The sequence below is a fragment of the Chinchilla lanigera genome, unplaced genomic scaffold, assembly GCF_000276665.1.
Source record: "Chinchilla lanigera isolate Chin_1 unplaced genomic scaffold, ChiLan1.0 scaffold00003, whole genome shotgun sequence".
In the NCBI taxonomy this organism is placed as follows: Eukaryota; Metazoa; Chordata; class Mammalia; order Rodentia; family Chinchillidae; genus Chinchilla; species Chinchilla lanigera.
In genome coordinates, this window is record NW_004955404.1 from 10,559,163 (window position 1) to 10,575,406 (window position 16,244).

A 16,244-nucleotide genomic window follows, 5' to 3' on the forward strand; every position below is an offset into this window, starting at 1 on the left:
GATTTCCAATTCAAACTTGGTTTTAATCCTTCCTGCCTATGCCACTTCTAAGCCCCAGTCCCTTCCGCTATCACTTACCCTACACCCCAAATCCCAGACACTCTGCCTGGTCTTTGCATGGAAGAATGGCTGCTGAGCTCAGCCAGGAACTCCTTCTCCTTCACGGAATCAACCCATACTAAGACAGGTATGTACTGAGTCCTGAAGACACTACGGGCAAAGGAGAGGGACAAGAAGACATTGTCCTAGCTGTCACGTAATTTACAGGCTTATGGAAAAGACAGGCCTCAAACATTACAGAGCAGCTAAGAAATGATATTAGTGATGCATGTTACATAGAAGTGGCAAAGCAGGCATGTGACAACAAAGGAACTCAAATTCAGAAACAGATTCCTGAGCATCTTCTCAGGCATAGAGACTTTGAAAAGAGACCTAACACATGAGAGGATGGTGAAAAACAAAATGGCTGGGGTCTCAACAAGTCACATTAAAGAGAGTGAACTTTAACTTAAGAGCAAGGCGATGAAGGGTTTTATCCTGGCTGCATTTTGAAGAATCTGGCATATCATTTCCTTATTTATTATGGGTACTGCCTACCTTGTCCATCTCTCCACACTATTAAAATGTAAGCTCCTATTAAAATGTAAGGCAGAAATTCCTGTCCAGATGGGTCAGTACTCCAAATTCCTAGAAGAGTACCTGGCATGTAGGAGGCATCCAATGAACAGTGCAAGAGAGGCAAAGGAAGGAACAAACAAATGAAGGAACACTTTGAGAGCCGAGAGGGAGCTGAGGAGTATGAATGGGAAGGAGTACTCTAGGTGAGAGAAAAATGACTATTTTTATTGGATTCAGACAGGACATGCTTTTGGTTTCACCGAAATGTTGCTTCTTTTGGAAAGCCTTTCCAGTCCTCCCCATCCAGCTTATACACCACAGCTGTGTGATCACATTACACCCTGTTGTTCAATTATGACAGCGCCCCCACATCTAATCTCCACAAGGGAAATGACTAGCTCTGTCTTGCTGTATACAGAATCCCCAGAGCTTAGCAAATTGGTACAGATGATCAACACATTGTTTGATAAGCACCCATCCATCAGGTTTCATAAAAGTAAGTCTGTTACGGTAAGACACACTCTCATAAACGCCAGTGGAAGTACTCATCTCCAGAACACCAGTTTTATGAGCAAATAGACTTATATCCAATGTGTACGGTGGCCTACTCAAATTAACATAAATGACAGCAAGTGGTTCAGAGCAGGAACTCGAGAGCCAGATTTCAGTTTAAAACCAAGGACAGTCAATGAAATATTGCTGACATCAGGCAAACCCAAGCCCACTATTTACCCTTGGTTTCTTAGCACATTTTTTCATTGTATCATACATTTTCCAAAGCTTGAAACACAGGTTTCAACTTCACAGTTTGAAATCCTTTCTTATATGTATACTAGCCAAACACTTTAATACATACCCATCCCTATTTGTAATTTTTAAGTAAAGTGTTTCATTAAATTAAATTAAATTAAATTTCACATGCCAATAAGTTTTCAAACAGAAGGGCTACAGGTTAAAGTTATGTTAAAAGGTAAAAAAGCTGGACTTGATGGTGCAGTTCTTAAATTCTAGCACTCTAGGAGGCATAGGCAGGAGGATTGAGAGTTCAAATCCAGTCTGGGCAATCTGGCAATTTAGTGAGGCCCTGTCTCACAGTTAAAAAGGGCTTGGAATTCTAGCTCAGGGCAAAGGCCCTGGATTCAATCTCTAGTATGGAGGGGTAGGGGTGGGTTCAAATGTATTTCAATTTACAGATATTAAACTTTTATTATTTTATTAGTATATGTTTGCTGTATATAGTGATTACATTCATCATGGGGATTTAACAGGTACATAACACATCTTAATCCTTTTTTCATCCCCTCCCTCCATCTCTTAGTCTCCTTTCCTTTTACAAAAGATCTATTCCCTGTTTTGTATTATCTTTATTTTATTTTGCTCTTTATATTATTTATACTTTGAGGCCAAAAGGCTTGCACTCTGTGACTGTCATCAAGTGACTAATGTGCCTCTGAGAATTCAGTTTCCTTATCTGTAAAACAGACACAATAAGAGTATCCACAAAAACAAAAAAAGAGTACCTACAGCATGCATTATTGAGAAGATGAAATTAGTTAAGGTTAAAACACGCCAGAATAGGACTTGGCCCACAGTATGCATACTATTAAGTTTCAAAATGTGTAATAAAATGGACAGCCTGCCACCCTAAGCTACCAGTTTGTTCCCTCCTCGCCTGGATTTAGTTGCTATATCCTGTGTCATTACTTTCCCTTGAACTTTTATACCATAGAACTATAATAATACAAAAACAAGGCACTTTGTCTCTTAGAACACACTGGATCAGATAATCTGTGAACTGCTGGTGAGCAAGGAAAAACCCACAATAAAGGCCAGCCAACACAATCATCCTCCCCAGATTTAAACATACAATATATTTTTATAGTGATATTACTGTCAAAATGACTAACTCATCCATAGTCCACATTACAATTCTTGCTTGCTTGCTACAGCCTAATTTCTAACCTTTAATTCTCTAGTCTCTGGATGAGAATACTGCTACTCATTCATACGGAAGTTACTTGGGAGCTTACTTTCCTCAATGTATCCCTAGAATAGGATGGGCTTCTAGCGGGGGTGCGGCTCAAGACACCATGAGTAAGAGCTGTATCTGAACACAAAAGTCATTCTCAACTACTCGGTACGACTTATCAATAATCTTGGGCTCAGGAACGGTTTGAGTTTTCCAGTTAGTCTAAGAGAAGCCAGAACACTTTCTGTTTTAATATATACTTCTCCCTTGGTATCCATGGAGGTGGTTCCTGATACCAAAATCTATGGATGCTCAAGTCTCTTACAGAAAACAGAACTGTATTTGCATATAATCTATGCACATCTTCTCAGATACTTTAAATCTCTACACTACTTACAATAACTAACACAATGCAAATGCTATCCAAATAGTTGTTATACTGTACTGATTAGAGAATAACAAGAAAAAAAGATCTTGATGTATTAAGTACAGACACATTTTATTCCAACTACTGTCAGTCTCATTTTGGTTGAATCTAAGGATACTGAATACAAGGATACTGAAATCTAAGTGTACTTTCAAATCTTTCTAAACTTTAGTACACATCTGACCAGTTGTAAAAACAGCACAGCAAATACAGATGAATCTTAAACGCAGGCTTAGCAAAATAATCATTGGGGATTCCTCCCCCCGTACTTCACACCTCACAAACAGATCACATAATCCTATAAATTCAACACTCACCATCTTTCTAAACACATCTATTTTGCTGCATCTCCATACTTTTAGGCTCCTGTTATATCTTGCCTGGACTAAAAAAAGAGGAACCTAGGTTGTATACCAACCTTGAATTTAACTCTGTTTTAACCCATTTTCCACACAGCAAACCAAAATGAGATTTTTAATTTCGTAATTCTATCATGCTAACTCTTCTGCATGAAACTATTCAGAGACACCCAACAGCTCAAGAATGGCCTGGATCCTATATCTGGATCTATATCTTGTCTAGCTTCCTCCTGCTATAGTCCACTCTCACCCTATACACAGTTCTCTAGAGCTCCAATGGCCTCTCAGCTCCAAGCTTTTGCAATAAAGGTATTTCCACTGAAACAGGTATAGACCACCATAACTCTCACTTCTTAGCTAAAATCACTATTACTTCAGATATCACTTAGCTATCATGTTCATAGGAAAATATGCCGTGACATTCTAAAACTAGTTTTACTGTGCCTCATATATGAGCTCCATGCACCCTAAGCTTAGCATTATCAAAATGTATTGTTTGGGACTTGTCGGTCTCCCTAAGGGAACTTTAAGTTCTTTGAAATCAGGTCTGTGGCAATGCTGTTCTTGGCTAACTAAACTAGGATTCTAGTTCCTCTCTTTCAATCTTCACCTGCATATTCTTCACTCTGTTCTTAAATTCTTGAGATTAAGTCAGTAAGATACTGAATAAAACTAAACTTGTTAAATACTCGATACAATATGACTACTTAAGAATTACATTTTAAAACACTAGTTTATTGGACCAAGGGGATAGCTCAGCGGCACAGCACCTGCCTGGCAAGCTCAAGGTCCTGAGTTCGCTTCCTGGTATTCCCTCCCCACCCCCCAAAAAACATTAGGTTTTCTGTAATAAAAAGAATGATCCAAGAACTGAGTAACAAGCTATAAAGAAAACAGTTCCAGAAGACCACTTTAGCATTTCACACAATGTGTTAAGAGTACGGGCCACCCCAGGGATGTAGTTCAGTGGCAGAGTGCTTGCCTAGAAAGTGTGAGGCCCTGTGTTCAATGCCTAGCACCACAAACAAAAAATAAAAATAAAGAAGTGTGGATAACTACCTCCATAAAACATCCCAAGCACTCAAATGAGAAAGGACCAAAAATTTTTTTTAAAAATGAAACCAATTGAAACCTCACTAATTTACTCAGGTTGATAATAAAAATCACTTGGGAAAAAAAGTAGAATTTAGTCACACACACAAAGAATTTAGTCTTAAAAATACTATAGGTTAAACAACGCTATGAATTAAAATAAGAACTACCTATATTAAAATTAGTATATGTGTTTTACCAGTGCAAACTGTTAACACCATAAAATAGTCCAAAAATTTATATTATTTATTTGCACGGACAAACATCTATGTTGGGCAGAGAGTACAGCTCAGTGGTAAAGCACTCATCTAACACGCATGATGTCCTGGGTTCAGTACTCAGCACTGAGTGTGGGGGATGACGTTCTTTCTGCATACACACACTCAAAAGTATTCTTCTATAAATCTAAATAAATCTAAACTAATCTAATAAATCTAAACTAATAAATCTAACTAATTTAAATAAATCTAAACTAATCTAATCTTCAATATAAACTACAAACTGAAAAGTAGTGCAGTTTCAAATGAATGTGAAATTACTACAAAAGAAATCTCCCTAACAAAATTTAAAAGAAAAATATGTGTAGCCTCTTGTGTCAGAAATAAAAGTTAACTAGAAATAAGACTGTCTTGGTTAGTTTTCTCACGTTGCTAAGACAAAATACCGAAAGCCTAAAGTTAAGGAAGGAAAGGTTTATTTAGCTCACAGTTTGTGGAGGTTTCAGTCCATACTTGGCTGGCTCCAAGGCAGGGTGGCACATGGCAGAGGGCAACAGTTCACGGCAGCAGAAAACACCAAAAGCAACAAGAGCAGAAAGAGGGAAGGAACAAGTCTCTTTTCCCACCTTATATTTTATACTGGCTGTCCCCCGACACCCACACCATCTCCAAGCCCTCCTCCTGCACATGCTCAGGATGAACACAAAGTAAAGACCCTGCTCAGTCCCTTAGTTACCCTTCTAAACTGCTCACATTGACACAATGAACAACATACTAGAGCAGGAAGGGCATGTCCTTCTCACCCCAGGACACAGACCTGCTGAGTCACTTAGCTGATCCTCTAGACTCAAGTTGACACAATGTGTCAACCATAACAAAAACTAATATTAGACATATTTTCCAGAAATACAAAAGGATACTTCTTTAAGATAATTTTTAAGTGTTTATCTGAAAACCAGAACCTGAAGGTTCAATTATGGCCTAACAAACTAATAGCCCAGCTCAAGATTTGGCTACTAAAAGCTATGAACTAGGGCTGGGGATTTAGCTGAGCAGCACAGCGCCTGCCTGGCAAGTATGAGGTTGTGAGTTCAATTCCCGATACCGGAAAAAAAAAAGCTATGAACCATGCTTAAAGTTAAAGCTGATAATGATAATCTGTGAACAGAACGTTCTCTGATAACGATAATCTGAGAACAAAATGTTACATCTAATATGTACAAAGAAGAAAACAATTGAAAAGGATTTCATTTCTTCTACTTTCTCAAGTAGAAAAAGTATTTACCAAATTCAATGGAACAAAGGTTACAAATTCAAAGTCAGTCTCCCTACAATCAACATAACCTGTTAAACAAACAATACCAAGTCCATTACCCAGTGCAGTCCACCATACCAATACATTGAAGAAATCTTGTAGGTTTCACTGACCTGTTCAAGACCTACTAATAACACAGGTCAAGATTTGACAACTACGTGCTCCTCTGATGCCCACTGAGCCATCCACTCAGGGATCTCCCCAGAACTGTGGGGAGATGAGGCTTATATAGGATGGAACTCCAATTTCCTTTTGAAGAACAATGAGAATGAGAAATCCCTTGATTTTCTGATAAGATTTGGAAAAGCTTATTATTACAGGAAACCTTCCTTGTTAACTAACAAAATACCCTCTGCATTTATTTTATTTTATTTGCTTTCTGTTGTAAGTCATAAGTCAAAGTTCAAAAGGAATAGAATAGCCATAGATCCTTTAAATCTAACAGTTTAGGTTTCATTAAACTCAAGTCCAAACAGAAGGAAACTTACTCAGGAACCCTGAGCATTTTCCTTAGTCTTGACTTGTTTTGTTCATGGAAATTTGGATCTGGGAGAGATCTCCCCAAATCATAAACTACTAAGGCATGTATATTGTCAGGTTTGCAATTACACATAGCCAACCACTGGGTTGAGAGCCCACAATGAGAGAAACACAACATATTTAATATGCCATTGTGAGATTCTCATGGGTTTATCTCAAGCTAAGTCTGTGGTCTCAGTATTTCACCAGGGATAGTTTCAAATTATAGTATATTCTTCTGGAAACTTTCAAAATGAATAGTTCACTTGAAAGCAAACTTTAGAGTAGAAAAAAAGGAAACAAAATCTCAAATATATAGTGTTCTGCATTTCCTTCATTCAAATAAGGAAGCTTCCCAAAAAATTTCAGATTTAATAATTATTCCCTTACAAAATTCATGGGAAACACAAAGGTCATAGGGAGTAGAAAAGCATAAGGAAAGCCAAATAAAAACATGAAAAAGTCACATTCTCTAGAGCCTAATAATATTTATCCAACCACTCTTCTCCAGTCTATTCACCTCCATTTCCCATGCCCTACTCTTTCTTCTTCTGACGACCTCCCCTTTCCTTCTGCTTGGCCAGCAACCTGCAAAGCAATCTCACCTCTTAAAATTAAACCCCTGAAAGAATAGGCCAAGTCCCTTACGACTGCATTAAAGCCAAGGTCTCATTCTGAGCTGAAAAGCACTGCTAATGACTTCCAAAGCCTACACAAGACAAACAGCATCCCAAGATTTGTATCAACTAGTCCCTATTGCTGGTAAGAACCTCAGAGAGAAGATATTGGACAAAAAGTGGGAAGGAGACCCTAAGAATGAGTTAACTTCAAATAACATAGGTAACCAGAAGGGTTTAAAAAAACTGAAAACGTTGGACAAGGTCCTGTGAACAATAGGTCATTCTAATCCAGGTGTGCTAGTAAGGAAGGACAAGCCCAATGGGTCTTCCAGGATGATCCTGCTACCACCTTCAGGCTGCACTCAGGAGGAAAACAGAGTTGCTGTGATTCCAGCTTCCTCTTCAGTCTTTCTGAACAGCCTCAAGCCAGAAATAAAAAATTTTATATAAACAAGGAAAAACTAGCTGAGAAAGAACTATATCGTCATATTTTCAACTCCACACTATTCATTTTGAAAGAGCTTAAAAACAAAAAGTGAAGTAAGACCCAGAATAATCTGGTGACCTTACAGATAAAACTAAGTGCTTCTACTTCAGAAATGAAACACCAGGTGTCTTTGATAAAGACATGTGCAGGTGTTATAAACGGAAATGACACAGAAAAATAATAATTCTGTATCACCTAACAGAATTAAGGGAAAAAACTATAGTAGGGACTGTTCAACAGAAAATTAAGTTTCTACTTTCCCCTTTAACATTTGAAAGCAAATGAATCTTTGCTAATTATTAATGAATAAATACGTAAAGTTTTATTGATAAGATGGTACAACATTAACCTCAATCCCTTCCACTGTTACACAGGCACTTCCCCCTCACAGTTAGCAAACACCTAGGTACCGGTAGTGGTCCTCACATTCCCATGTCCGGGCCCACAACCAGCACCGTTGGACCTTTAGTCAAGGAACAGCCCCTTCCTACACTACACCTATTAAGAAAAAAAGTCTATTGTGCAAGCAGAGTTGCCACAACACATGCTCTCCTGATGGTCTCTTCCTTGAACCCGAGTTCTCTGCTACTTATCCTTGAGCCAGAATTATTTCAAACCTTGACTCATCAGTAAGCTTGTGACTAAAGTCAAAACTGAAGACTTTGAATAGGGCAGATTCTTTGTCAGAAAGAAATTCCACGTATCTGGAAAGAGATATATTCAGGCTAACTAGATCACAGTCCGCAGTGACCCATGAAAATCTGTACACCAATCTGCAACACATCTCCAAACAAGAAGGTGAGGAGAAGCCATGTGTGGTGGCATACACCTATGTTTCAGCACTCTGGGAGGCAGGAGAATTCCAAGTTCAAGCCCAATGTGGGCAATGTTAGTGACTTAGACCCTGTTTCAAAATAAAAAATGAAAAGAAGACCTGGGAATATAGCCCTAGGTTCAATCCCTGTACTAAATGAAAAAAGAAAAAGACAGCGAGGAGGAACTGACACCCAACAGCCAAAGGGCTAGTGAGGCCAAGGCAGCACAGTGCACAGAGCCCTGCACAAGTGTGTTCAGGGTGTGGGCCAGGCTGCACCTTCTTGGGAGACTCCTGTGCGGAGAAATCTGCTGCAACTGCATTTAGGTGGTGAGCACAATTTACAAATTCCCTTGTTGCTGTATGACTGAGGGCCACAGTTTTTGCTGGATCCTAGATGGCAATTACCCACCCTGAGGTCCTGAGGAGCCACCCACAGTTTGGTGCCATGTGGGCTTTTTGGCACTTATTTCATCAAGCCAGCGACAAGAATCTTATTTTCTGGTCTACAACACAAAGCCCTACATAATGAATAAGACAATCACAGGAGTGACACCTGATCACTTTGCCATCCCTCACCTTTACCATGAAATGTAACCTACCTGAGCTGCACACCATCACCTTTAACACAGCTATAGAGTGTACCCAAACTGAAGAGAGGGGACTACAAAAGAGGAGGGGGAATACACAAAGATTTGGATGCCTGATGCATCCTCAGAAAGCTAAACAGAGAATAACCATGTGACCTAGCAATTCCACTGCCAAGCATATACCCAAAAGAACTTAAACTCAGGTATCCAGATAATACTGCGAATTTGAGGTCAGCCTGGGCTACAAAGTAAGTTCAAGGTCAGCCTGAACTGTATAAAGGAGCCTTGTCTCAAAAAAACAAAAAAAAGGGTGGGGAGACACTCAGTAAAAACTGTACCCTGTGATGTTTAGAATCGATATATCCGGAGCACAAGAGGAGGAACTGGCTTTAAAGAGCATACAGAACACCTCACCTTCCTTGAGACAAGAGAAAAGAAAGAAAATGAACGAAAACAGACTGAGTGAGGCAAATATAGCGCTCTCCATCAGCATCTGCAGAGAAATGGTTTCAGACCTCCCAGCAATACCAACACCCAAGAATGCTTAAATCTCTTATATAAAACAGTAGCATTTACACATAATCTATTACTTTCATACAATTTAAATCATCTCCTGGTTACTTTAAAAACCCAAACTAAATACTATGTAAATAGCTGTTACATGTATTGCTTAAGGAATAAAACAAAACGTCTGTATTTGCTCAAAACAGATGCACACACACAAAAAAAAGACAGATGCACGTTTCTTTCCCCAAATATTTTCAGTCCAAGGTTGGCAGAATCAGTGCATGCAGAACCTGAAGCAATGCAGGGCCAAGCATACATGTAAATACGGGCACCGGGCTAAGGATATTCATTAAACAGGGAGCCCAGCTTTGGAGCTCTCCTGTAATGCATGAAATGATCCTTCACAGTGAAAATCTGTCCAACACAAAATGTCAAAAGGAATACAAAGAAACACAAAGATGACGAACTCTTACAGGCTAATTCAAATCACAAGGCTGAAAACCTACATAGGGACTTTCTTCTCACTAGAAAAAAGTGAATAATTTTTCCTAGGGGCATGGCAGATCATATACCCCAATTTGTGCGTTTGCTCCTCAGAAGCTTCCAGCTCCAAAGCTACTTACTCAATGTTTGAGATCTAGTCACCGACAGCTATACCACCACTTCCACTGAAACAGGATTACAATTTATACTTTATGCATACGGCGAAAAGCCCAAAGTAAACGTAGAACATCAGAATATATAAAACACTTAAATTAAACCCAGAGATTTGACTCACTCCCTCCCTGCAGTGCTGGGGATTGAACCCAGGACCCCACCAATGCTAGGCAAGTATGGTACTCCTGAGCTACAACCCCAACCCCCACAGCATAGCTCTAATCACTTTTTTCCTCTGGAAAGTGTATGTCAATATTGATTCATTAAGTGCAATGCTTAAATGGTTTTTACAATCTTTAGTTTATGCCACTGAAAATAATCCATATTGTAAATAAGACTGATTTTCTTTTTTACCTCATATGCATTCCAAGAAGTAATAATTACATTTTTCCTGCAATTGCCACAAGTACATGACTTGAGGACATGTACTGTAAGGATCAGGATAAAATAGTTTCTCACCTTTACTACCCCATCAAAGCCAGGGATTGTGTTAACCTTCGCTTTCTTGGCCAATAATTTGCTTTCGATCTTGTCACCCATGGCTTGAATAGCATGTGTGTCAGGCCCAATGAAAGTGACATCTTCTGCTGCCTGTGGAGAAAAACAAGTTGAAATTTATAACGAAAGTATTACACAGCACAATATGGAGCTATGATTTTATAAAAAGAAAACCCATTCACCTATGTATAACTACATATTTATAACTATACATTGATGATCGTTATATTTTTATAGCAAAAACACCTTAGAAGCACCTGAGTCAACACTTTAAAATACATAATGCTGTATTTTGCATACAGGCTGTGTGCACATAGTCATAAAAAGTAACCAAAAATAATGAAGAACTCCTGCATGGTAATGACAGTATTCCTCAGGAAAGCAATTCCTATGATGTGACATTGACATACCATATCCTGCACCACCCAAGCAAAACATTAAGTTCATCCTTATACTGCCTTGTAAATCTTTGTACCCTTAATAGCCCACATCCCAATCCACAGTACAGCACAAATATCCACATGTACTAAATGCCAACTCTGCACCAGGATTTGAGTTCACTGTGGGGATGACATGGATGAAAACCACCAGATGTTAAATTCCAGGGAACATAAACAGATCACAATAACTTAGAGAATTAAAACAGAGAATGCTTATAACCTATACACATCATTCTGACCAGGGTAAAGGGTAGAGTGGGAACTTAACCAGGTAGAGTATGCTTTCAATTAAAGAAAAAAAAACTATTCTGTACAAGCCATCTTTAGTTCCCTGACAAGTGTACCCCAAAATGCTAATGATGAAAATAAAGGCTAGGGACAACAAAATACATGATGGCATACACTTATAATACTGGTACTCTGTAAAAAAATTTTTTAAAAATAAAATAAAAAATAAAAATAAAATAATTAATTAAAAAAATTAAAAATAAAAAAAAAAAAAAAAAATCCTGATACCCTGGAAGGATCACAAAATCCCAGCCTAGCTAATTCAGTGACTTAGTGAGATCCTGTCTCAAAATGACCTGCATGTGCAAGTACTGCATTGTCTCACTAGTGTAAACCTGAAAGAGTTAATAAAAACTTGGAGGTATGAGATACTGTGAAATGAAACAAAAACGCTCAAGGGTAAGGGGCAATTGGGATGTGGGAAAAGAGAAGGGAAAGAAGGAGCAATTTTGTATGTATGTATATACAGGATAGTTAACATAGTTATTCTACTGTCTTCTATTTCTTTGCTGAAAGAAACAGTTAATGAGTCCTTGATTGATCAATACTGCATGTCTCTGTTTTCATGAGAAACCACTTTGAAGATATCAATATGTAATACAACAAGCATTGTTAATTTCCTACCACTTTGTAACTCTGTATTGTCTATATTGTTCTTTTACTATTTTGTAAATGGTTGTCTGTCTGTTAATGTTTTCCTCCTCTTATTTTTAAAATAAAAAAGAATAAAATAAAAAAAAGAAGGGTTGGAGATGTAGCTCATTGTGGAGGGCCTGAGTTCATGGGGCAAAGGTAGGGGGATTAACAAGAGAAAACCACACAATTTCCTATACGCTTTACATGACACACAAATCTGCATAATGAAATGAAGACCCAGTTGGAGAAACAGTTAATCTTGAAGGTTTTTAAAAAGGTGTAGTGAAGAGTGCTCAGTCATAGAAAAATGACAGAGAAAAGAGTACAAACGTTAACTGGGGAAAACTTTAAAAAGCCTGTCTTCTTGGGTTGCTCTCTGTGTCCCTTTGCCTTTGGAGATAAAGATGTCCCTTTCCTCCGGGTATATGGAAGACAGCTCTCACATGAGCGTCTTACAACCTGCTTCATGGAAGAGTCAGAAAATCCTTCGTAGGTTTTATGGCCTGCTTCATGGGAGAATCCTGCTTCTGTTTTCTCAAATTATTTCAGCTTCTAATATTCACTATGTCAAGTTGTCATATCTTGGGGTAACATGCCCTTAATTCCATCAATGTAAAGCACTAAGCTTATTACTACAACTATTAAGTTTTGTTCATTATCCAGAAGTCCAGACTAAAAGAAAACAGTAACACCTCTAGGTGCACAGAACTCCAATACACATTATAACAACATACTTACAATTATCAGTTACAAATGACAGAATTCCATATATGAAACCTCTTCAGCCATAACAGATGTTCAGAAAGTGGCACTCCATCAAATGTTCATGTTTAGTTTTAACAGAACCTTATTTTTATGAAAAAAATCTCATGCAAAACCACAAAACATAAAACCTAGGAAAAGTAGAGCTGTACTATATGAAAAGAAAACAGCAGCAAACCTCCATATAATCTGTCTCAGACTGGATAAACCACTCCAGGAGGTCTATCTGACCAGGACAGAAATCACACTCGTTTCTCTTTATCCCAAATCTGCGACTCCCTAAATACTATGTAAAAGGCAAGAGGAAACAATCACACTTCAATTATCAACTGTTTCTCCATATTCTCATTTTACCTGCTAAGACAGAAGAATTTTATTATAAATCCTTTTTAAAAACCACTGTGCCAGGTGGATGTAATCAAGCAATCAGAATACCAACACAAAGAGTTGAAGAGATAATATAAATGAGAACATTCAAAATACATTATGATTATAGAGTAAAACTTCTGATTAAATAGGAGCCCAACAGCCTGGGCCACTGATTAACCAGACTTTTCTCATGTATTCTAATTTGAGGAAAATTACTCACCCCAAAATACAAAATTGTCCAGAAAAATGCTCACATCAAGTATTTAGTGACTATTCTTTGTCCCATCCAACACAAAAGAAAAACAGCCAGCGGTATGGTGGATAACTACTCAAACAAATACCCTAGTGAACTAACTTTTTACCAATATGCTTGGAAGAGCTCCTTGAATTGGCTTTTATATGTAATTAAAGCAAAGCAAGAAAACAGCATTCTATACTCCTGACTCAGAATTCTGTGACCAGAAGGGAAAAAAAAAGAGGAAGAAAGTCAGGATAAGACAATACGGTAATCGAAAAGTGATACAGCATATTTCAAAAGTTCTGAGTTCTTGACCAATCAGGTGTGTCATTTAGAACATGAGGCCAGATTTCATCCACTAGTAACCTTTGGATTATTTTTTTGTTAACTATCTTTTGTTACACATTGTGGCAATAAGATTTATTTCTAAAAGTATGCTTTTTAAGGTCCTTTTAAATTCACCATGAGTGAAACAAATGAATACAGATAAATGTCTTCTGGTTATATACAGTGGTGATTTTTTCCATCAATGGTGGAAAATAATTGTGATTCACAGGAACAATTATGAAAAAACAAAATCAGTGATTCCAACCATGATTCCAACCATTTCCTACATTTGGTGATTTTTTTATGTTTATGGAAAATTTTTGATGGACAAATGGGAAAAAGATCAGAGGCTTGAACAGTTATGTTAAAGAAATAATGAGAATTAATTTACCACAGGCTTCATGTTGGGAATGAAGAACTGAAATTATCATCTGTGAAAGTTAAAATGAAGGACACATATTTGATTCTTAAAAATACTACCAATTAGTACATTGCTCTACCGTAAACTCAGATATTTTTAAATGCCAACATTAGGCCCACCAAGAGACAAGAAAAGACAGCCATATGCTAAACTGCCAAAGTATTTCAACACTATTCTGTCCTAAAAGAAAAGAAAAAAAATTTTTTTTCTGGTAGAAAATGCCAATTCCAGAATTGGTGCAGGAAGTTAGCATAAGAGATAAACTGAATCAGCAAGAAAGGTTTCAAAACTCAAGACAGTTAAGTCAGGCCTGGGAGTATAGCTCAATGGTAGAATGCTTGCCTAAGAGGCAAAAGTTGGTCCAATCCCTAGCACTAAAAATAAAACATGGAGGGAAGGGAGAAATAGAACTGCAGATAGGAGGAGATACCTAGTGAATATAGTAATGTTAATATGAGCATCGAAAAGAATAATGGAGCTGGGCATGATGGTGCACTCCTGTAATCCCAGCACTCAGGAGGCGGAGGCAGGAGGATCGTTGCAAGGTGGAGGCCAGCCTGGGCTACAAAGTGAGCTCAAGGACAGCCTGAACTGCAATGTGAGACCCTGTCTCAAAAAGGCAAAAAAAAAAAAAAAAGAATAACAGGGAGACTGGGGAAAAAAGAAGAATCAAGATATATTATGGACAAGTACAAATTCCCTATAAGGAATGTGATCATTATGTACACCTAAAATGTACCAATAAAATTATTTTTCAAAAACAGACAAGTATTGGAACTATCTGTGTCCTAGTATTTGAATTTCTGACCATATGCCATTCATTTTTCTAAATCCATACGTCTTTAAAAAAATAGAGAACAAAACTAACTTTACACATAATTAAACAAAAGTATCAAAGTGTCAAAGTGTCAAAGTATCAAAGTATCAAAATAAAAGTGCAAAGTTACAAGAAAAACCAAAATCAGGGTAACATCATGCAGGAAACAAAAACCGCAAGAAAGGTAAACCAACACAAGAGAACAAAACTATTATCTACCACACCAAAGCAAGCTAGAAGACTTTTTAATTCTATGAAACAGAACTGGGCATAGGATCGCTCGGCTGTGCACCAACATTTTGGGAAGCTGAGGCAAATGGATCGCAAGCTTAAGCCCTGCCTCAGCGACTCAGTGAGATCGCGTCACATAATAAAAAAAAAGGATGGGAATGTAGCGCAACATGAAGGCACTGGGTTCAATTCCCTGTACCACAAGGAAAAAAGGAAACGGTTTAAGTCTAGAATTAGAAAAGCTCAATGACAGAATTCAAGATACAATTAGAAGTGAAAAAGAAAACCATTTCAGAAGTGAAGGTTAAACTAGAAGGAAAATAAGAGCACATAAAGAAAACAGATCACGCATGCCTCATAAGTGAAAGGAAAATATTTTTAATTTAATTTTTTAAATGAATTTTAAAAATGCAACAGAAAATGACAAATACTGAGGCAAAACAAACAGCACCCAACGTATAGATAATAGGAGCTCTTGAAGAAACCCAAGTGGGGGGGGGGAGCACAACTATAACAAGAAAACTTTCTTGAAATAAAAAAAGGAAATTCATATTACAAGTGCACATTACACCACACCTGAGAAGTTCAACTCAAAATGAGCAACACCAAAATACATTCTAGTTATTATTACTTAAGAAAACAAAATGAAACGGTTATTTAACTTGTACAGAGCAAACATTTAAATTAGGGCCAAGGATACAGTTCAGCAGCATAGTGCCTGCCTTGCAAGCATGAGGTCCTGAGTTTGATTCCCAGTACAAAAAAAAAGTACCAGACTCTGACAGCACAAGTTATGTCAAAAGGAAATGGAATACTATACTTCATTGAGTAAAATACTTCAGTAAAGAACCAAGAATTTTTTTTTCAGTTTTTATTTTTCATTAGTACATTTTTGCAATACGTAATAATTACATTCCTCATGGAGATGATGATGTAGCTCTGCGGTAGAGCATTTGCCTAACATCCACAAGGCCCTGGCTTCAATTCCCAGTACCAAGGTTCCTGGTACCGGAGAAAAAAATAAA

At 37.7% G+C, this 16,244-nt stretch overlaps 1 protein-coding gene across 4 annotated transcripts in view; it reads right to left on the minus strand.

Moving 5' to 3' along the window:
* Pcca (propionyl CoA carboxylase, alpha polypeptide) overlaps positions 1-16,244 on the minus strand; it is a 401,509-nt gene that overhangs the window by 241,523 nt on the left and 143,742 nt on the right. For all 4 annotated transcript variants that reach the window (XM_005374054.2, XM_013516015.1, XM_005374053.2 and 1 more), the window contains exon 7: positions 10,652-10,783. In XM_005374054.2, the coding sequence (XP_005374111.1) occupies positions 10,652-10,783 (132 nt within the window). The remainder of the gene's footprint in view (positions 1-10,651; positions 10,784-16,244) is intronic.